The sequence below is a fragment of the Pantherophis guttatus genome, chromosome 4, assembly GCF_059756535.1.
Source record: "Pantherophis guttatus breed Tessera chromosome 4, ASM5975653v1, whole genome shotgun sequence".
Taxonomy (NCBI): domain Eukaryota; kingdom Metazoa; phylum Chordata; class Lepidosauria; order Squamata; family Colubridae; genus Pantherophis; species Pantherophis guttatus.
The window spans coordinates 59,344,296-59,368,029 of NC_142066.1; the positions used below are offsets into that span (position 1 = coordinate 59,344,296).

A 23,734-nucleotide genomic window follows, 5' to 3' on the forward strand; every position below is an offset into this window, starting at 1 on the left:
CCTTGGTTGTATAAACAGAGGTATAGAATCAAAATCACATGAAGTATTAATACTGCTTTATAAATCCTTACTAAGACCACACCTGGAATATTGCATCCAGTTTTAGTCACCACATTACAAAAAAGATGTTAAGGTTTTGGAAAAAGTAACTAAGATAATTAAAGGCCTGGAGACAAAAACATATGAAGAACGGTTGCAGGAATTGGGAATGGCTAGTCTAGAGAAAAGAAGGACATGATAGCAATATTCCAGTATTTGAGTGGCTGCCACAAAGAAGAGGGCACCAACTTATTTTCCAAAGCACCAGACGGCAGGACAAGAAACAATGGATGGAAACTAATCAAGGAGAGAACCAACCTGGAATTAAGAAGAAACTTCCTAACAGTGAGAATAATTAATCAGTGGAACAGCTTGCCTTCAGAAGTTGTGGGTGCTTCATCACTGGAAGTTTTTAAGAAGAGACTGGACAGTCACTTGCCTGGAATGATATAAGGCTGTGATGGTGAACCTATGGCACGTGTGCCGCCTCTCTGCCGGCACACAAGCCCTTGCCCCAGCTGAGCTCTACATGTGCCTCCCGCCGGCCACCTAATTTTCGGGTCTCTACAGCACTGTTGTTTAATCAAAATGCAGTTAAAACACTATACAAGCCATTGAGAATATAACTACATCCAACAGGAACAGGAAGTGCCTCACAGGAGCAGATAGAGGTAAATCCTAGAGAGGCAGGAAATGCATCACTGAACAATGGAGATGAATGCTAGAGAGGAATAAAGATGCATACAAGGCTGACATAACACCTGTGACAGCGTAGGCATGTATAGGGGGGCCTGCTAGGCTCAAAACAGAGTGCGGAGGGGTCACGCATGCATGTGCGGGGGTGGGGGCCGCGCGTGCATGGGGTGGCATGCACATATGCAGGGGGGGTGCATTGTATTATGGGTGTGGGCACACGCACATGCACTTTAGGCACACAAGGACAAAAAGCCATCATTGGTATAAGGTCTCCTGCTTGAGTAGGAGATTGGACTAGAAGACCTCCAAGGTCCCTTCCAAATCTATTCTGATCGACACAAAAGTCCGTTATTTTAAACAAATGTTTTAAATGGATTTTTCTGTTTGGTTGGGATTTAATAGTTTACTACCATACCATAAATCTTCTGTATCATTTTGGACAAATCAATATTTTAAGAAAAAAATATCCTTTGTTTTATATTTATTAATATCTGTCTTCTCAATACTTAGCATAATATGCTGCCATCTGTTTTCCATACTTGTACATCATTAATTGTAAAATAGGGGTAGTTTGAAAATATGATAACAAATGTAAGGCTTCCCTGAAGGGGCTATTAGCAATTGAGCCCCTCTATCCCTTTCCCCAGATGACCGGCCTGCCTGGCCTAGGCTCTCCAACACAACTCAGAGGCAGTTAAGGACTTTAATTAAAATAATGGCTGTTAAGACAAAATCAAATTAAACAGCAATTACAGGTAAAAACAAGCACCAGTGCAATAAACATATAAACAATAACATATAGACAGTGACACAGCAAGCACATTAAAATAGTGGTCCTTAAAATAAAATCCAGCAACAACTACAGATAATAGCAACAAGCACCAATGCAATAAACATTTAGACTGTAATACAGTGTGCACATTAAAATAGTCCTTAAAATAAAATTAAATTAAACCACAACTACAGACAGCAATACAACAAACACATTAAAATGGTGGCCCTTAAGTGTGTATAGCCAAGGCTATGGTTTTTCCAGTTGCAATGTATGGCTGTGAAAGTTGGACCATAAGAAAGGCTGAGCGCCAAAGAATTGACTTTGAACTATGGTGCTGGAGAAGACTCCTGGACTGCAAGGCGGTCAAACCGGTCAGTCCTAGAGGAGATCAACCCTGACTGCTCTTTAGAAGGCCAGATCCTGAAGATGAAACTCAAATACTTTGGCTACCTAATGAGAAGGAAGGACTCACTGGAGAAGAGCCTAATGCTGGGAATGATTGAGGGCAAAAGAAGAAGCGGACGACAGAGAATGAGGTGGCTGAATGGAATCACTGAAGCAGTAGGCATGAACTTAAATGGACTCCAGAGGATGGTAGTGGACAGGAAGGCCTGGAGGAACGTTGTCCATGGGGTCACAATGGATCGGACACAACTTCTCAACTAACAACAACAAAAATATAAAATCAGATTAAATACCACAATAGTATAAAACATTAAGACGTATCGTGAACAACATTGCTCAACTAGAAACATTGTTCCAATACCTCTCATGTGTCTCAGTTCAACCACAGCCAGCATAAAGGTCCATGCTTTTGTGTAAATCACACACATAGGTATCAAAAACTGTCATTTGTTCAAATGGCCCCTCACCAATCCTCTGCAGAAGGCAGGCATAAGCCCCTGCTCTGGGTCCCATGCCCTCTCCTTTCCACCTCTTGCTTCCTCCATGCACAGGTAGGGATATGGCTTTCCCATGCGGGGGTGGGGCGAACCCAGGGAAAGGCCAGCAAGAGGGGACAGGAGGTGCCAGTGCCACCCACGGCCAGCCTTAGATCCATGCTGCCGCTTTGGCCCCGCCCCCTGGGCTTGTGTTTCGGCCCCGCCCTCTGGGCTCTAAGCACATGAGGGGCAGCACTCAGCAAGTAGTCCCCAGGGACACCAATCTCCAGGCCCTGAACGCTCTCCACCTCTTGTGCGCATGCCTAGGGACGGGACCAAGATGGTGCTGCAGTTCTAAGTCTGGGCCTGGGCAAGGAAGCAGAGAGCAGCTGAGCTGCAGGCATCACTTTAGGCGAGAGGCCAAGGCAAAATAAAGAGTGGTTGGGAGGGGCCAGGTGGGGTGGGGGCTGGGACAGCCAGTGGTGGTATCAACTGGTTCGCTGAACTAGGCAAAAAAGTTAACAAGGTCCAAACTGGCTGGAGCCCACACCCACCTCTGTGTGAGAGGCAGCTAAGGGAGGAAGACTCAGCAGGCAGAGATCAGCTGGGCTGCGGGGGGCTGCGGTTGAGGCAAGTGGGGTAACCAGAGAGCAGCAGCATCTATGCCGCAAGCGTGACTGTAGGCATCAGTCAAGGTGGGCGGGATGAGATAAGGAGTGAGGGGCAGGGCCAGCCAGCAATTTAACAACCGGTTTAGCCAAAGTGGTGCAAACTGGTTGAATCCCACCACTGTATTATATGCATATAAAGGTTTGTATGTATAGGATTATTGCTTGGGAACTGGATGCTAAAACATATGAAGTACAGTTGCAGGAATTGGGTATGTCTGTTTTAATGAAAAGAAGGACCAGGGGTGACAAGATAGCAATGTTCCAATATTTGAGGGACTACCACAAAGAAGAGGGTGGGGGGAGAGTCAACCTATTCTCCAAAGCATCAGAAGGTAGGACAAGAAGGAATGGATGGAAACTAATCAAGGAGAGAAGCAACCTAGAACTAAGGAGAAATGTAAAAACTGGAGGTTTTTAAGAAGAGACTGGATAGCCACTTTTCCGAAATGGTGTAGGTTTCCTACTTAAGCAGGGGGTTGGATTAGAAAGTTTTCTACAATATTTTATTATAATCATCAATATATAATCTATATCTATAAGCAACTCATTCATAGGTTGGGTACAACATCAGATTTCAATTCATTGAGTATTGAGGCTCTTAACTTATCTTTTCAGTTGTGAGAAGTCATTCTGGGTGTCCAACCATATCTGTTGTTCTTTTGTTGTTATTGCTAAATTGAGTAGCTGTATTTTTATTGTTGTTCATATATTTCTTTTCCTGTTTTTCTATTTTGCATTTTTTGTAAATTTTTGGTAAATGTTAAAAAATAAAATTTAAATCGTAAAAATAAAATTTAAAAAAATTTAAAATTTAAAAAAATGAGAAAAAAAGAAATAAATGTACTATTGGTTCAGGCAGATCTTGTTGTAAATCTGTATTTTAACTGGGAAGGCAGATTTTAAATATTATTTAAATAATATTTATTAATAATAATATTAATATTATAAATAATATTAATAAAAGTGTTATTTAAATTTATATTTTTCTTGGGTGAACAACTGAAAAATTTCATTCAGAAAAAAAAATATTAAACAAATAATGAAGAAATCACTCAAAGTTATTTGAATTAGATCCTATTAAAATCAAGAGAACAAGGGTTTTTTAAATCATAAATGCTACCAATTTTATAGAATCAAATCTAATCATCATACTCTGGCTCCAGCCCATAGTATTTCCTGTGACTTTTTTTTTTTTCATTTTTCTTTCAGGCTAATATTTGGCACTCTTTATCCTGCCTATTACTCTTACAAAGCTGTAAAATCAAAGGATATTAAAGAATATGTAAGTAGGATTTCTGGGAGTATCCTGTATCCCTTTTAACAATTGTTACTCCGCTCTTTAGAAGGAAGAAAAAACTTCCATGCTTCCGATGTGATTTTTTTTCCAGTGTACTTACAGTATGCCAAATCATTACTATGCTCCCTCCTCCATTTTCATTGGTAATTTAATTTTTTAGCTAATGTGCAGATGATTTAACCTTATCTTACAGTTTAGCCGCAACACCAGGAGAAACAAGATTGGTATGTGGGTTGATATTTCCTGTTTCTAAAATAAACATTCTGGCTAATTAAAAGTATGCATTCTTTACTGATTAATTTAAGGACACAATACTGGGCCATTGAAGCACATACAGCAGATACAACTATACCTGGAGCACAGCATGGGGCCCCATTTTATTTGAAATTGTACAGATCTCCATCCATAATTGTAGTGATTACTATTTTGTAATAATATCCCAGATTTGTTTTCATCATGAAGCCAAAGAAACAGCCTAAAGTAACTTGGGATTTACCAAACCTGATAACACCTGTAATTTTTTATGAAATAAGAAGATAGCTTGTAATGGAAAATGTAATTTTAAACAGTGAGAACTGCTAGAAAATAGATTCGGAATAACTTTTATAACTGCTTTTATACTGTATCAGAATTACTTCTGCTACATGATCCTTAAATAAACCATTTGTTTCCTGAATAGAAAATTGCCAAGTCATTTTTATCTTCCACACAAACATTGGTTGAAAAATTAATAAATAAATAAATTTGGTTCTGCTTTTACTATTGAGTATATGAATCTGTTATTTGAAGTAGTACTATCTCACCATGGCTATTAGTAAGTCTGGCCTTAGTACTAGGAAGGAAGAAAATAGCACCTGTATTATTTGGAAATATGAGATAAATTTTTAATTATGCTTTCTTTTCAGGTGAAATGGATGATGTACTGGATCATATTTGCACTCTTCACGACAGCAGAGACATTCACAGACATTTTTCTTTGCTGGTTGGTATCCTTTGAAATATGTTTTTCTTCAGAAGAAAAGTAGAACAGAGCATGGCAACACACAGGCATACACTAGTATTAGGCACCCAATGATATTAGGTGGGTAGAATACCTGTCCTGGAAGCTTGGCACTTTTTTTCAGGAATGCCAAGTGTGATTGTTGGTGTTATTGATTGTTGTTCTCTAGAATCCCACTTTGAAGGGGAATATTGTAAACATAACAATCATTAGCATCCTTGAGAAACTTGTGGTTTATATAGAACTACTGCCTATTTATTGGGAAAAATTACAAATCTTGGGAGGACGTACGTTATGAAGATGCAGTTCTGGCATGTATATGGGGAAGATATCAATAAAATCTTTTGGGGTTGGACAACTATGTTATTTGTGTTACAATAGGAAAGCAAAGAAAGAAGAAACATCTTCTCAAGGATGAAAGCATATGCAATAGTAAAAAGCATATGATAGTAAAAATCCTTCCACAATTTAAAAGGGCAGGTAGATGAAAGAGGTTGAGAAGGACCCAAAGGAAGAAAATGGTAGATGTGGGCTCATTGTTCAAATTAAGCATGTCAGGGTTTGCAAAATGGCTCAATCCTGAATTTTCCTGCTGATAAACACAACATAGACGTATATCTTTGAATGCAGATACACTAAAACATAACTAGAGCACAGAGAATGTTTCTAAATTCCCAGGAATTTAGAATGGTTGCTCACTTCCTATATTAAAATTGGGCCAGGGAAAGTCCTAAATAGATGCATAAAAGAAAATACAGGAAGAATATGAAGACGAGAGTGGGGTTATAGGAAGAAAGATAAGGACAGGAATATTAGAGAAAAAAGCAAAATAAATTCTCACGCATGAATAATTTGCATGTCATTTTTTAATCTGCATATTTAAGCCACAGAGTTACCCTGTGGTAAGATGGATGGCCAATAAATTTTATATACAAACAAACTAACTTTATGAGAACTACAACAGTACATTTATTGGTGGAATTGTGGGAAAGGTGTATCATCTAGCTGTATACCAAATAAACCAAACCTATAATTTCCTGCTCATTTGTTATCAGTACTCAGGTGTCATTTGAGGGTCAAGTATTCAGATCATTGTAATCTTGCACAATTGCCTTTGCTTAACTGAACATCAGGATATATGAGACTCTGTTCGCTTTTGCTCTTCTAGAACTTTTTTCCTGTAAGAAATGTGGAACTGAATATTGCTACCATGAAACAGGCTGAGTGTATTAATCTGGACTGAATATTTGTGCAAGTTGTCAAGGGATAAAATAGGATGGAAACAACCATTGATAGGAAATAATTCTACTGTACTTAGGAATGAATGAGCAGTGAAACTTCACATGGCATTCTCAAATAGAAGAGAGGATAGATACCTGTTATGGTCTTCTTCATTGTATTGGTGAAGGGATTGGACATGGGTTTGTGAGTGGGACTCCTGACTTTGTTATTCATGAAGATGCACTTAAAGACATTAGCAAAAGCCAAAATGCAAGGGGAAATATTTTTGGATGCCAACATCAATGCACACATTCAAACTTTTATAAATTTACTTTCTTAGTAAATTCTCAGGGAATTTGATTTGAAAAGAACACCAAAATATATATTTTTTTCTGTAGGTTCCCATTTTATTATGAACTCAAAATAGCCTTTGTAGCTTGGCTGTTGTCTCCATACACAAAGGGCTCCAGTCTTCTATATAGGAAATTTGTACACCCAACTTTATCTTCAAAAGAAAAGGTCAGTGGCATTATTTCTCATAAAGGAAGATAAGATTATGAATTAGAATATCCTTAGCCTGTGACACCATTAACCATTAATCTTCAAACTGAGTAACAACTATTGAATCAGTTGTAGGATAGCACTACTGATTGTATAATATTACTTACACTTTTTGCATTCCTTTCAGGAAGAAGAGTTTCATTTCAGTAGGTGTTACTCTTTTTTTCTTGATTGACTGTTTTTACAGATAAGAACTAAAAAAATGCAGTTCCCCACTGGGATGACTGTCAGTGTAATAAATGATTTAAGCTATTGGCTCTATAGAAAAAAAAATTACAAGTGTTTCAAAGGCAATTGGAGCAGTGAGTTAGAAATCTTGAAGAACAGCTGACATGAGAAATAGATTTTTAATTTTTAAATTTTTCCAACCTGGTATTTTTCAAGTATATTACATTGAGCTACAGCTTCTTTAATTCCTATCCAGATGGGAAATATGGGAGTTACAATCCAATACACTATGACACCAAAATAGAAAAGACTACCAAGAGCTCATGTACCACTTCATTATCCTTCATTCCTTTTAATTCAGCAATCTGCACATTGACAGAGCAATGATAGTCTTCCCACATTTGTCACCAGCAAATAGAGGTTGCAAAAGTTAGCAAGTTGATGGTAAATAAATTGCTGGTTTTGTTTTGGCTTAGTGTATTGTGTGAATTCAGCTAATTAGATTTAGTTATCAGACAATGATTAAAGAAGTGGTGACTTGCCATGATTTATATAACCACCCTTTTGGAAAGTAATTTACCTAGCAGCACTTTTATATAGTGCTTGTCTCTGGGATATAATTTGTGGATTATTCTTCCTCAGAATGAGTGTTAAGCAACCTCCTGAGTATCTATATTGGAGTCACATGTTCCCTAAGGATCTAAAATAGTTTTGGAGTTTTTAATTAGGACCTCTAATTAGGATCTACATTGTAAGTTTATATCCCTATTTTTCTGTTAAAAAGATCACGTGAATAGGGAGAGCTGAATACTTATTCATTTTATTTCTCCAAGTAGATCGATATATTATATTAAGTAATAAAGTACGGTCACCAAATTACAGTGGTTTGGTTTGTGTAACATATTAAGCCCAAAGCTAACAAATTATGACTTAGGGATCATCCTGAAAGTGGAGTGGAAGAAACTTCAGTTTCCCAAATTTGCATATTTCTTTATTATAAAATTATCACAAACTCCTCTCATATAATTGTTATATCAGTGAGAAAGGTAGATGATTACGTAAATCATACCCTGTTTAAACTGTTTTGATCTACGTATATACAGGGCAGGCATGGAAACATCTTCCTTTTGATAAGTAAGAAAAAGACAAATTTATTTGAACTCTTTTGAGTTTGATTGTGGATTTTTTTTTCTTTTTGACAGGAAATAGATGATTGCTTAGTCCAAGCAAAAGATCGCAGCTATGATGCCCTGGTGCATTTTGGGAAACGGGGGCTAAATGTTGCAGCCACAGCTGCTGTAATGGCAGCTTCCAAGGTAACCAGTAGGACAATTCAGGATATGAGAATTACTTTAATATTACAGTTTTCTTTGGCTGTGAGAACATTCAAACAATGGCTTATGAGCAATGCTTAGTATCAGAAGCTCAAAAGCCATTTTCCATTAATAGTGGAAGGCCATAAATGTTTCAGTACACATAGACACAAGGTCCTAAGAATTACATTCTTTGCAAGATGATTGACAGCAAAATTTAGTGTTATACTTAGGAAAACTTTCCACAAATAACAAATAACAAAATGTACCCACAAATGTAGTGGTTTGCGGTATAAACCTAAGAGTTTTTTGAATCATTACATTTTCTTTTTCAGGGATTTCTATTTCAAAAAAGTATAATCTTCACTTAATCTATTTCTTTTTTATTGAATTAAAGTAAGGAAACTCTAAACTGATTTTATACAAAATCCCAAATAATATGAAAAACTGAACAGAACATTTTGTGCTAAAAATGAGGTTGTTTAAAGAGGTAAGAATAATTGTATATACATTTACAATCTCTGTATGATAATCAAGAATGAACTGATATAGATAGACTTACAAGAACAATTGTGCCCACAATTTGGGTCATAAGACATTGCAATTGTTAAACAAGGTGCTCATGTGACCATCTCATTCAACAATCACATCCCCAGCTTTCCCTATTGCAGTTGTTAAACAACTGCACAGAGTGCCTTGAGGTGAGAAAGGCTCTGGGAGGCCAGTACCCTCCATGTCATGTGCAGAAACCTGCTGCAGACCAGAAGGCCTCAGCCAGCTAGATCCACCAACAGAAACCTGCCACAGGCCAGGAGGTCTTGACCGGCTATGCCTTCCGGTACATGGAAGTTTACTGTGGGTTAGGAGCCCATGGTTAGCAATCTAACCAGCACATGGGGCATCCACCCACCCCATCTTTCCCAGAAGTTTTGGGCCTTTCCCCCACCACACCACTTTCTTGAAAGGCTTGGGACTTCTCAACATCCAGTTGGGCAGTTCCCTTACCTTTTCAGGTAGCTGCTGACAAACATGCCCAGCCAATGAGATGCGCATGTACTGCAGAAAGCTAGCCAACACCAGTCCTTGCAATATTCTGAGCCTCTATTTCTGAAAACATTGTGTTGGCTAGCTTTCTGCAGTCACTATACTTTGTATTGGCAGGGTGCTCTTGTCAACAATTGTACAAAAAGCAAAGATAGTGGAGCTGAGCAACTGGAGAGAGAAAATATTTAGGCCTTGGGGAGTGGTGGGGCAGGGGGAAGGCTGATGTGCTAGTGGACCTAGCAAGTCAAGGCCTCCCAGCTCATGGGGGGAAATTGCAGTGCTTCTGTGTTCATGAGGGCAGGCACATTGCCAAGCACCCCAAGTTTTGCCACATGACAGCAGAAGGACTGTGACAGTTGGAACTTCAGGAAGGAGTTGTATGTCCTTTTGTTTAGTGCTGTTGTAATTTTGAATAATTCCAGTTTGTTGCACAATCAGCCAGATTGTTGTTACATTATTTGCCACCTATCTCACCATAGGACTACTCTAGGCGTCTTACAACAATAAAAAGGAACAAATTATAAGAATGTAAACAAAACTGAAGTAAAATAGAACAATGAAATAGACAATGAAAAAGAAAAAAATCAGAATACACCAATATGACAACCAAAGAAGTGGATGGGTGGAAATCAGAAAGGGGTGGGAGGTGGAGTCAGCCATCAATCCAGCAGCCACCTCCAGTGTGGAACCCAGCCCAATCAGCAGAGCCAGGTCTTCAGGCTCTTGCAGAAGGATAGGAGGTTGGGAGCAGATCTTACCCTGGAGGGCAAGATGTTACAAAGGGTGGGTGCTGCAGGAGAGAAGTCTCTTCTTCTGAATCCCAATAGTTGGAGTTCTTTGACAACAGGATCCACAGTAGGTCCTTTCTGCCAGCATGAGTAGGATGGGTCTGTGCTAATAGGACAACAAGACAGTTCATCAGGTAGCCTGGACCTATGACATCATATAACCAACACCTTGAACCAGGGGTGCTATTCAGCAGGTTCTGACAGGTTCTGGAGAACCGGTAGTGGAAATTTCGAGTAGTTCGGAGAACTGGTAAATACCATCTCTGGCTGGCCCCAAGAGTGGGGAGGGAATGGGGATTTTGCAGTATCCTTTCCCTGCCACGCCCACCAAGCCACGCCCACAGAACCAGTAGTAAAAAAATTTGAATTCCACCACTGCCTTGAACTGCAGTGGGTAGTAGCCAGTGAAGTTTGCAGAGCAGAGATATAATATGGGCCATCCTAGGGGCCTCAAAAACTGCTCTCACTGCCACACTTTGCAACAGCTGAAGCTTCCAAATGGATTTCAAGGGTATCCCCATGTATAATGCACTGCAGTAGTCCAGATGAGAGATGACTATGGCTTGAGTGACTAAGCACAGGGAGTCATGATCCAGGAAATGTCACCACTGAAGCACAAACGAGCTGTGCTAAAATTGTCCTAGCGATGCTCAGACATGAATCCAGGAGAACTCCTAAGATGTGAAATGGGTTTGAATAGGGTAGTACAACTTCTGAACTAAGGATGACAAAATCTCGGATCCTAGAGGCTCCATGCACTCAAAGCCACTCAGTCAGTTGCTGAATGAATGGTCGTAAAACAAAGACAAATCAGGAAATCAAATAAAGCAATATTATTTGTTTATTTCAGTTGATTTATTGGATTGATTTAATAATTTGTAACAATTAAATGTCGGATGATCCTATAATTAAACATTGGACAAAAGGAATATGTTTGCTAGACTATGCTTTCAAAGGGAGAGGAGGTTTAATTGCTTAATTAAGTTAATTGTATAGTTATAAGAAAAGTATTCATTGGAATTAGAGGATTAATAAGATTGATATGAAATATAAAACTAAGTTACCCTTTAGGAGTTGTTTAAGTTCTTTTTGTTTTCCTATTATTATGAAGATAAGACTATTTCACTTCTAAACTGTATACTATTTAGTGTTTGAGTGGTCTTTAGAAGTGGTGTAATCTACAATACATTTTATTATATAGTTTCACTTCATACAGAGCAGGGGTGTCAAACTAGTGGCCTGTGGGCCGTATGCTCCGTGAATGGGAAAAACATCATGTGACGGCAACATGATACAGCGAGTTTGACACCCACAATATAGAGAAATTGGCTGTTAATTATTCTACGAAAATCCTAAAGTGGAGATCAATACTCAACATGTACACACAGCACTCTGCAATGACAACTGCAAGGCCTTGAATAGGTGGCACAGTATATGGTATATACAGTTTTTCAGCAACAAGGTTCACCTGTGACTTCATACTTGTAGAACAATCTTAACGTTTGTTTTATATGTTGCCACAGTGGGATTTTTTTTATTTGATAGATCACCCAGCTCCTTCATTTTCTCTTACATTTGGATCTGAAAGACGGGCAGGTAACCTTGTGAAGGTTTCTATTAACTTCTAAACTAATCTACATATCATCAAGCAAGACCAGCATGCTTGCCATTGTCTTTTTTTACTAAAACAAGCACTATCAAGAGTAAAATGTGGAACATTGTTATTCTGCTTTCTTTGATCCATTAACTATGACTTTATCAGTAATAACAAAAATTGCAGGGCTGCCATTTAACATAGGAGTAGTTTACTACTTTTATGTCAGTTTCACCTTAGTTATGACGGGATTATTTAGTTATTCAGTGGCTACATGATTTCACTTCTGTAGATTTTAACACACAGGGTTTCTGCAGAGCTTCAGCTAAGATGCTTTGAAGCACATGCAGGTGCAAATACAGCATATCTGCAATTCTTTAAAGCAGCTATATTTTTTTCTCCAGGATCATGTCCCCTCTGCAGCTGCTGTGCAACTCCCAAGAAAATTTACATCTGGTTTATGAGGTTATAGAAAGTTGTTATATATGTGCCTCCATTCACTCTAAAACATGTTTTTTCCTTGGGCTACACAGCCCACAGTGATCAATTCCTACTGGGGAAAAAATCACCTGAAACAATATTTTAGCTACATCTCTAAAAACTCTTCTATGTAAAGACTGTGATAAAAAACGTACAGACTTAAGCTAGATCATTTATTCTTGACGTCATTTTCACATTGCACTAAACTATAATTTATTTAACCATAGTTTTTGAAGAAATAACAACTGTTTAGACTTGAACAATGCATTAAACCAATGTGGGCGGCCTTTTTGTGATCAGAGCCATAGTTTTTGAGAATCTCAATCAGTGTCATGATATGATGACATCACCCAAGGCAACAAACAGATTTACGTTCCTCAACACACTTGGGGACTGTTTTAATGTTTTGGGGAAGTGCTCAAAGCAAAATATATCCATTAGGTATACAAGTTAAAAGCATTTATTTCTATATTATTTCTAAATAGGGGGGAAAATCACATCACCAAAAATTACTTACTATTCAGCTCTAAGCATTCAAAGAGGTTTTGGGGGACCATATCTATGCTGTGAATTTTCAGTAGCCTATAAACCAGGTACTATAATCTGTAAATAACTGAATTCACAGATTAAGCTTTAAGATTTTGATTAAGCTTTATTGTTTGATTTTAGTGTTATCTGAATACAATTGTTTTGGGGAAGTGCTCAAAGCAAAATATATCCATTAGGTATACAAGTTAAAAGCATTTATTTCTATATTATTTCTAAATAGGGGGGAAAATCACATCACCAAAAATTACTTACTATTCAGCTCTAAGCATTCAAAGAGGTTTTGGGGGACCATATCTATGCTGTGAATTTTCAGTAGCCTATAAACCAGGTACTATAATCTGTAAATAACTGAATTCACAGATTAAGCTTTAAGATTTTGATTAAGCTTTATTGTTTGATTTTAGTGTTATCTGAATACAATTGTTGAATTCAAATAACAGTAAGATCAAACAATAAAGCTTAATCTGTGAATTCCGTTATTAAGCTTCTAGATTTTAAATATTGTTGGCATTTTTAGAACAAAACAGAATAACAGAGTTGGAAGTCTTGGAGGTCTTCTAGTACAACCCCCTGCTTAGGCAGGAAACCCTACAGACAAATGATTGTTTCTTCTTTAAAACTTCTAGTGTTGGAGCATTCACAACCTCTGAAGGCAAGTTGTTCCACTGATTAATTGTTCTAACTATCAGTAAATTTCTCCTTAGTTCTAAGTTGCTTCTCTCCTTGATTAGTTTCCACCCATTGCTTCTTGTTCTATCCTCAGGTGCTTTGGAGAATAGTTTGACTCCCTCTTCTTTATAGTACCCCCGAGATATCAGAACACTGCTATCATGTCATCCTAGTTCTTCTTTTCATAAGACTAGACATATCCAATTCCAGCAACTGTTTTTTAAATGTTTTATCCTTGAGTCCCCTAATTATCTTCGTTGCTCTTCTCTGCATTCTTTCCAGAGTTTCAAAATCTTTTTTACATCGTGGTAACCAATTATTTATAAGTAGCCTTCATATTACTATTTTAAACAAAAATCTAAAAATACAGCTTCTAAAATATGTTCACTTTAAAGAGGTTTTAAAAACCTTTTGATATAGCCATCTAAAAAGGAGGCATTAATGAAAAATTTATAAAAATGAAGACAAAATACACCCAAAATATATCAAGAGATTTATACAGAATGATAATATAAATACATTTTGAGATACTTCAAGTGTTTATTTAATGAAATACTTGTAGAAAAAGACTAAGTTTATTTCATGTAATATGTACTTTTGGTTATATATACCAAAGAAAAATGCATTTTCTTGCAAGTTATTTCTAATATAATACTAACAGTTTGGTGTTTAGTTTAAATGAAAATATTTATCATTTAAGTAATATTTTTCCAAGTAATATTTAACAACTTAAATGACAATCCTATGCATGTTTACTGAAATCCAAGTCCTAGTGCATTCAACCATGATGATATCAAGATAAACATCGGCTCCTAAGAATTTCATGTAATATCTGACATCATTTAGCTTTCTTGTTAAAAATAACAGTGATGATAGCATTTACTAATTCTGTCCATGTTTTTGTGTATTTGAATGTATTTTGTTCCATAGTTAATTGATACAGATTTTATAGTGAATAAGAAACACAGGATGCAAAAAATACATACATCTTTGTTTCAAGATGTAAAATAAACAAGAGCAAAGGATAATTTTGAGACTGAAATATTTAGTAGGCCATGGTTATCCTTCTATTGGTAACTCTTCAGTGGCTGGAGTGCATTATATCAGCAACTGTTATGATGGGAGACAGTTCAAACATTTCAGCTATAGGTAATTCTCAATGTAGGAATAGTTGTCTAATGATTAAAGATACAACAGACACCAAAAAAGTGGCTTAGGGTCCATCCTCAAATTTATAACTGCTACACCACTATCACATAATCATTTGAATGCATTTCAGGTGCTTAGTAACTGCCTCACATTTATGACCAGTTGCAGCATTCCAGAATTGTGTTTTGTGACTTCTTTGCCATTTTCTGGCAAGAAATGCCCATTGGATTAGCTGGATTTGGTCACATGATTTGCTTAACAATTGATGTAAAAACAACTACAAAATGGAGTCTAATCACATGCTGTTTCAATTTATGACTGCAGTGACCTATGACCAAAATTCAGAACTCAATTGTGGTCATAAATCAAGGACTACCTGTAGTGCAAAATAAGTCATTTGTAAGACTTTTCACCAAAGCTAGTTGCTCACTGCTTACATTTTTAATCAACATTATTGGTCATTATCCTTGGCCACACCCATGGAGCTGCCATTTTCCCTTCCTGTTTTGGAACTGGCAAAAAATTATGCTGTTCTAAAACTTGCTGCCTCCTCCACATGCCTTACTCTGTATTATGTAAAAATAGGTATATATTGTTATTTGTATAGTTTTAAGTGCATCATTCTAAGGGCTGTGATTGTGGTTCACTTAACTGAAACTCTACTCACTTTCAGTATCATTCACCATATTAGCAGTCTATGTCATGTTATGCATGTGTCTTGGGATCAGTTAAATAAATAAGAAAATAAAATTCTCTTTTAATTAACAAACACACTGCTTTTTTACTCCAAAAGATTTTTTTAAATCTTTTCTCTTGTCCTTACCATTAGCTATTGATTTTTTTTTTTAATCATGAAACAATGGATCCACTGATTGACTATTCAACATAACAGTCACTTAATTAGGGCTTTTCTATATTTGCTTGACACCAAGTGGTTATTTGGATTTTTGCACCCACTAGACAAAAAGTTTTAAAGTTTAAAAGTTAGTTTTGAAAAAGAGAATTAACTGGGTGGGTTGATATGGAAGCTACATGCTATCATAAAAAACATTACATAAGGAGAAGAAATGAGGAGCTGTGGTTATTGGGAACAGGAATCACTGGAGGGGAATTCCCTGTCAGGTAGGCTAAAGAAAAAATGGGACCACCTGGGAGCAGCATCTGTAATATTTGAGGTGATGTTTCAATGCATTAGGAAGGCTGGAATCCCTATTCAATTGGCTTGAATAATTTAGCCTACTTCGGATACTTGATGGGCAATGAGAATATATCATCAAGGCTTAATTTTTAACTAATAAAAAATATGTGCAGTTGTTCTTCGCACCAGTTTTTTCCTGAAGTTGTTCCAAGTACAGCCAAAATGTAGCTTATTTTGTCAGATTTAGTGAAGAAAGAAACATACCGGTATGTGCAGGTGTGAACTGAGAATTGTCAGGGTGAGTTTTAGCAGCTGAAAGCAGCTCTTATTTGTAGTATTATATTACTCTAGCTCTAGCTTACAAAGCTCTAGACTTTAAAAAGCTCTTCATATTAATCACAGATCTTCAGAGAGGGGCATTGAAGCATTGTTAACACCAAACTCTTCGTCCAATGGTGTTCCTAAGAAACTGTTGATGAAAGAATCCCATTCCTCTCCCTCAGAGAAAGCAGGCTCTGCTGTTGTATGCATCTATGAGAAATTACATTGTTCTCTGTAGAAATGTTGATTTGAACACAAAACTGACTGAATAGCTCTGAGAAGCCCACCACAATAAATTAAGTGTTCTGGAATTTTATCCTGCAGAAATATGGCTTTAAAATAGAATGACATATGTTGTTCAGATAATTATTTCGAAGGATCAATGATTATAGAGCAATGCAAAAAATGAATCTAAAGAAATAAGGATATTGCCAACAGAACTATTTTGGACTACGGTAGCATAGAAATTACCATTGATGAATAGATATTTCATACAGACATATCCATATATGCTAAACTAATTGCTGAACTAACTACATTCAGGTGATTTATACTGGTTGCTTAGCAACCATTTGAAGTTATGATGGACTCTCCCCAAAGGTACTTATGATCTGGTTCTGAAGTTCCAATGCCTTCTAATCACGTGACCACATGTCAAATGTTCAACAGCTGGCTGCATTCATGGCTGTTTGCAGTGTCTTCCAGTTTTCAGCAAAAATGCCCTATAGTGAACAATGATTGCTTTATGACAGCACAGTGCCTTAACAACCATTGGATTTGTCATATTGGTGACCCGCTTTATAACCGTAATGACTTACAACTGTAATGGGCAGGTTCCATTAGGCTCATAAGTCAAAGGACTCCCTGTATGTTGTGTTAAGGATCAGTTCTTAGCATGGGCATCCTATAGACCGAGCAGTATTTAGCTAACCCCGTAATCTTTTAAAAGAGATATATGTGGTGAATGAGTCAGTCAGCTCCACTGACAGAAAACACATTTGTTTCGATCCACATTAATTCATCACAGGCAATGAATCTAGATTTGTAAAAGAGATAGTAGCATGCTTTGGCCTACCTGCAAAATCAGATTACTTAAACTCCTCCCTTTCTGCTAGAGAAAAATGGTTTGTTGTTTTGAAAACTAAAGCAGAGATTGGGAATGGAGGCTAAGAAGAAAACCAGCATATCTGCAATGTCCCAAGCAGCCCCTGAGTTTAACTGACTGGAATCCTCAAGGACTGAAGCCAAGGGATAACTGAGTCAAAAAGAAACTTATTTCAGGAAAAAAAAAACCTTGGGAAAAAAAATCAGTTAGCTAGAAGTATGTTATATTTAAATGAAATGTATTGTCTTTGATTATTATTGTCTTTATTGAAGCTCAGTCATTGTGTGTGTGTTTTTTAAATTGGCACCTGTTTACATCAGTTACTTCTTTATTACTACCAGATCAATAGCATGTTGTGATGACCCGTGGTGGCTCAGTGGTTAGAATACAGTATTGCAGGATAACTCATCACTCACTTCAGGAGTTCTGAGTGGTTCAAGATTGACTCAGCCTTCCATCCTTCGGTGGTGGGTAAAATGAGGACCCAATTGTTGGGGGCAATATGCTGACTCTGTAAACCACGTAGAGAAGGCTGTAAAGCGCTATGAAGTGGTATATAAATCTAAGTGCTATTGCTATCTGCTTGAGAGTATTATCTTGTATATTTTTTAAAAAAAAAATTAAATAAGTTCTTTGCAAAGTAAAACACTACAAATTTAAATGAAAAAGAAAAGAAAAGAGTTAAGTAAATAAGAGAAATAAAATGAGAGAGAAAAAAGGGAAAAGAAAAAATATCTAAGAGTGGTTTCTGATCTTTATAGCAATGATATTTTATGGTTTTTATATTTTATCTTCTCTCTAAGGATACATTATTGGTCCTTTCTTTCCATCTTCTACCATATCTTATCATTAAATCCATAAATCCAAAGTTCATTTTTTTCTATTTTGGGCAAAAAAAAACAAAACCCTGTAAATTTTCTTTTATATTTGTTGTTTTATTTTAGGTTGTTTTCAAATTCTGCCAATGTCTTGAATAGCTCTGTATTTTTAACACTTTTGCTAAAAAAGAATTTTTGCATGTTTACCTCGCCCCCTCATCTTTTAAAATAAAATTTAATTCAAGAATTAGTCTCTGAAACACCATAAATTATCTAGAATGCTTTTTCTCTCTCAAGAAAATAGTTCTTCTGGGAGTATTCTTTCACATTTATAAATTTCTCAGAATTTTACAATACAAGTTGCCTCTCAGAAGGGATTTTAGAAAGAATTTTATGTGAATATGAAGATGAATAAAATGTCCATCGGTGGGTTTCTACCAGTTCGCCCCAGTTCAGGCGAACTGGTAGTGGCGGCGGCAGAAGGCCGTCATCATGCAGAAGCGCCGCAGACGAGCGAAGCGGTAGCGAAGGTAAGTGGAACCCATTACTGACTAATAATGCATAAAAACATAACAATTAAAAAAATAAACCATTTTATTGAAGGAGAGATGAAGTATGTCCAATTTGTCACTCAAAATAATGGATTTTCAATATGTGCTTGCATGCTTATTTTTTCTCCCCACAAGTATCTATTATTCTGAATCAAAAAGTTATTATGTATCTCTATTGATTTTTACAGAGTCAAGGAGCGCTGTCAGAGAGGCTCCGGAGTTTTAGCATGCAAGACCTTACCACAATTAGAGGAGAGACCAGCAGCACTGCAATTCCACTTTCTCATGCCCCATCAGTTTCTGCACGGGCAAGTAGCAAGCAGAGTCAGCCGAAAACTTCCAAAATTGCATCAGACAGTATTGGACGTTCAGGTTAGTAGGACTTGCCTGCAGACTTAATTGCTAACATTTCCTCCTATCATCAATTATTAAAAATGAACACAAGATGACACAAGATAACATTGAATTTTGTATTCCCCCAAAGCCCATATCGTTCCAATTTCAGACATACTTTAAAAGGACATTTTTAGAATGATTTTGTAACCTCCAGTTGGGCAAAATTGTGAGTCACAAGGCAGCAATTTTTGAACCAAAGTACCTCAAACAGATTAACTTACACAATGCCGGGACCCATTGCTCCTGCAAATGAAATTTGGGAAATTTGTGGCCACTTTAGAGCCACTGCTACGCTGCTGCAGATTCAGCACTATCATGCTGCTGTGGTCAGCCAGGGTGATGTGATCCGATTGTCATTTCCAATGCACCCTGATAGCTTCCCACAAATCAATAAGGAAGCAGGCAGGAAGCACAAACTTGATAATGATTGCCCACGCTCCAGGTTTGCAGGGGGCATCAGCAAGAGGGAAATTAGTAGGGAAGGTTGCAAGTTCCTCAGTTAAGTCTCCCCCATTCATGCTATCTCTCCAGGCCCTCTGCATTTACATCATGCCAATGAACTGCACATGTCTGCTCACTGTATTTAACCTCCAATTTGTTACAACTCCTTACTCCTTTCTGATCTGTGGGCAGCTCTTGCACACCTGCAAGCATCCTTCCTGACCTGTAAAGCACCATAACACATGCCTTTCCTGACTTGTGCAGCATCTTTTGCCTAACTCCATTACACCCTCCCAGGATGATATGGTAATAAGATTAATTCTTTCTTTGGAAAAAAAGAAATATTACTTACATTAAACAAAACTGCATGAAAATGTTACATTATATGTTAATGTTGCTGGAATTCAACTTTGTATGGGCTAGGTGTCTTCACCCTTGAACCTATTGATTGTTAAGGAAATAGTTCCAGAATATTTAGCACAGGGAATTTCTGCACTTTTTTCTCTCTTCCTTGTGTAAAAGACAAAATATACTTCATATATTTCTGTGTAACATGTCATCTGTTGGATATTCTTGAGGCTGTCAGTTTCTCTCTCAATTTAGTTCTCTTTTCTTTCTGATAGTTCAGGCTAGAAGAGATCACTCCACAGTCTCTAAGCCATAGATAGACTCAAGTAACTTATTATTTCTTAAATAAAGCTAATTTTTATTTTCTTTCATGAAAGTGCTAAACAAGAACACTTTTTCCATATACTATATAAAGGTAATTATGATCCAGCAAAAGCTACTATGGTTTCAAATTTAAAGATGGAGTGTAAAATCTAAAAAGCATAAATTATTGAACAAAATAAAAAAAGATTGTTATGTATATTATTTTATTGAGTTATTAAACAAATTTATAGAGCTGTCCTTCTATTAAAGAATCTCTAGGTGGCAAACAGAGATATAAACTAGCAATGAGCCTCGGTGTCGCAGTGATTAGAGTGCAGTACTGCAAGCTACGTCTGCTGCCTGCTGGCTGCCTACAATTTGGCAGTTCAAATCTCACCAGGCTCAAGGCTGACTCATTCTTCCATCCTTCTGAGGTGTATAAAATGAGGACCCAAATTGGGGGCAATATGCTGACTCTGTAAACCGCTTAGAGAGGGCTAAAAAGCACTGTAAAGCAGTATATAAGTCTAAGTGCTATTGCTAATCAGATCTCCACAGTCTTTTAGGAGGGCAGCACGGTAGGGGCTTGTCTGTATCGCAGGGTGGAAGCCAGTGGTGGGACTCAAAATTTTTTACTACCAGTTCTGTGGGCGTGGCTTGGTGGGCATGGCATGGCTTGGTGGGCATGGCAGGGGAAGGATACTGCAAAATCCCCATTTTCTCCCAATCAGCTGGGACTCGGGAGGCAGAGAATAGATGGGGGCATGGCCAGTCAGAGGTGGTATTTACTGGTTCTCCAAACTACTCAAAATTTCTGCTACCGGTTCTCCAGAACTGGTCAGAACCTGCTGAAACCGACCTCTGGTGGAAGCTGTTCCACAAGACAGGCACCATGAGAAAGAACTGATGCTGCCTAAGTCCAGCACTTGACACCGCTTTACCAATGGGGCCTGGAGCAGATCTGTTCTGCTTATATGAGATTTGGCCACATGTCATATAGGTTTTAAACAGAATAACTAACATTTGAATTGCATCTGTGAGCAGAGGTATTGTGTAAATATATCACAAAGCATCCATTACTACAAGTGCCACTGCATTCTTGACAAGCTGAAACTTCCAAATTCTCTTCAAGGACAACCCCATGTAAAATGCATCTATGTACTTTATACACAAATGCAATTGGAACATATTATGTATTTGGGCAAAAGCCCTTCTAGTCTTGGCTACCATCTGCAGCAGTTCTGAGTCCAGGAGTATTCCATCCACTTTCCTCTGTGTCTAGAATTGCTTCCAATTTATATTTTTTTCTCCCCATTTACCAGTATAAGAGGGGAGTGCTACCTGTGAGCACAGAATTCAGGGGGAAGCCTCTTTCACCAATAAAGAGTGATGGTACAGGGTGAATTTTCATTGATGCTGGCAATTGCAACTTGAGTATAAATGGGTTTATTTGTTTAATCACTGGGAAGGAGCCAAAAAAAATTTAATACAATTTCTTGGAAGGCCTTTTGGAATAATAATAAAAAAAAGTTGAAAGGCACAACAAATCCTCTTCTGCAATTCTAGCCCTCTCTTGTCTACAGTATATGCATCTGCTGCTTTTTTGTACGTGCCCTTTACTAGTTCAAGTTGTTCTTTAAGAGGCTTTAGGCAGCTTGCCTCTTGTGCAGAAAATGTGAAATATAAGGGATGGCGCTTTTGTGCCTGATTGTTGGCAAGACCTGAGAATGGAATCTGAAAGTTGCTTGGAACAAAGACATACTAGTAGTGCTGTGTGCAGCATTGTTGTAAGGAAGAGCTATAAGATCAGTTCAGTTGCCTTGTCGATATGAAATATTACATCTTAAATATTGTCACAGCTGATTAACTGTCCCAGATTCTCTGTTAGTGGCCAGATGATACAAGGAAAAGAAATGAAGTAGCACTGATGATGTTACCTAGTTTGAGTAGTGAAATGTCTAAAAGAAAACAATCAAGCTCAGAGAGCACCATCATTAAAAAAAAAATTAATAAGTACAATAGGGCCTTCCAAAATTTGGAAATGTGGACTTCCTTTGTCTGAAATTACATGATTGACCAAACTTCAATCGTGTAATTTCAAATATGTGGTCTAAAAGAAGCCGAGCTATTTCCTGGGACATTAGGAGACCTACTTTGGTAAATAAATCCACTACTACCAGTATGCTTATATATCTTTGCATTGGGGGAAGATTTGTGATAAAATCTAGGAGAAATAGTCCCAGGGCTGTGACAGAGTCACTAGTTGCTGCAATAATCCAACCCATTTACCAAGAATTGATTTACTGAAAGACAGATATGACAAGAGGAAGTACAATGAAGGCTATTGCTTAACGCATTGTAAGCCGCCCTGAGTCTCCGGAGAAGGGCGGCATATAAATCAAATTTAAAAAAAATAAATAAAAAAATCCTTAATTAAGTCTGCACAGGGGCAAGACCACCAGAACTCACTGAGATCTCTATGTTGGGTTTTAAACACCACCACCCACGCAGTGTCCTGTTGTTTTGTTGTTATTTATTTATTTATTTATTTATTTATTTATTTATTTATTTATTTTTCATATTTCTATGCCGCCCACTCTTCGAGGACTCTGGGTGGCTTAGACCAAAGACAGTATACTAAATAGCATATTGCCCCCAACAATCTGGGTCCTCATTTTACCCACCTCGGAAGGATGGAAGGCTGAGTCAACCTTGAGCCGGTGAGATTTGATCTGCTGATCTGCTGAACTAGCAGTCAGCTGAAGTAGCTGCAGTACTGCACTCTAACCACTGCGCCACCTCGGCTCATTATGGCGCAGCTGTAATACTACTCCCCTTAGGGGAAGAGGAATATATAGCAATACCACTTAGACTTATATACCGCTTCATATACCTAATTGGGGGCAATATGCTGACCCTGTAAACCACTTAGAGAGGGCTGTAAAGCAGTGGTAGGTTTCTATCGGTTCGCCCCAGTTTGGGCGAACCAGTAGTGGCGGCAGCAGGAGGCTCCGCCCACCCACCCAGATGTCATCATGGATGCTCTGCATTTTGTGTGCATGCGCAAAAGGTCAGCATGCGAGCACTTCCAGTTCCGAACCGGTAGCAGAGTTAAGAGGAACCCACTACTGCTGTAAAGCACTGTGAAGCGGTATATAAGTCTTAAGTGCTATTGCTATATATTCCTCTTCCCCTAGGGAGAATAGTATTACAGCTGTGCCATAACAACAAAACAAGAGGACACTGCAGGATGTGTGTGTTTTAAACCCAACATAGAGATCTCAGTGAGTTCTGGTGGTCTTCATTGTGCAACAGCTGCCCTCCTATTACTATGAAAGGCACACAATTTTTGGTTCCTGGAGATCATCCATTAGGGCCCTGGCATAAGCATTCAATATTGCTCTGCACTAATCCCAAT

The 23,734-nt window shown here is 37.7% G+C and overlaps 1 protein-coding gene across 3 annotated transcripts in view; it reads left to right on the forward strand.

The window, feature by feature from the left end:
• The window catches only part of LOC117664806 (receptor expression-enhancing protein 1), a 52,718-nt gene that overhangs the window by 11,862 nt on the left and 17,122 nt on the right, over positions 1–23,734 (forward strand). The window contains exons 2-7 of one of the 3 annotated variants that reach the window (XM_087892261.1): positions 4,272–4,344; positions 5,265–5,341; positions 6,979–7,099; positions 8,512–8,625; positions 12,000–12,050; positions 19,017–19,200. In XM_087892261.1, the coding sequence (XP_087748387.1) occupies positions 4,272–4,344; positions 5,265–5,341; positions 6,979–7,099; positions 8,512–8,625; positions 12,000–12,050; positions 19,017–19,200 (620 nt within the window). The remainder of the gene's footprint in view (positions 1–4,271; positions 4,345–5,264; positions 5,342–6,978; positions 7,100–8,511; positions 8,626–11,999; positions 12,051–19,016; positions 19,201–23,734) is intronic. The other 2 variants (XM_087892262.1, XM_034416140.3) reach the window with 2 other exon arrangements.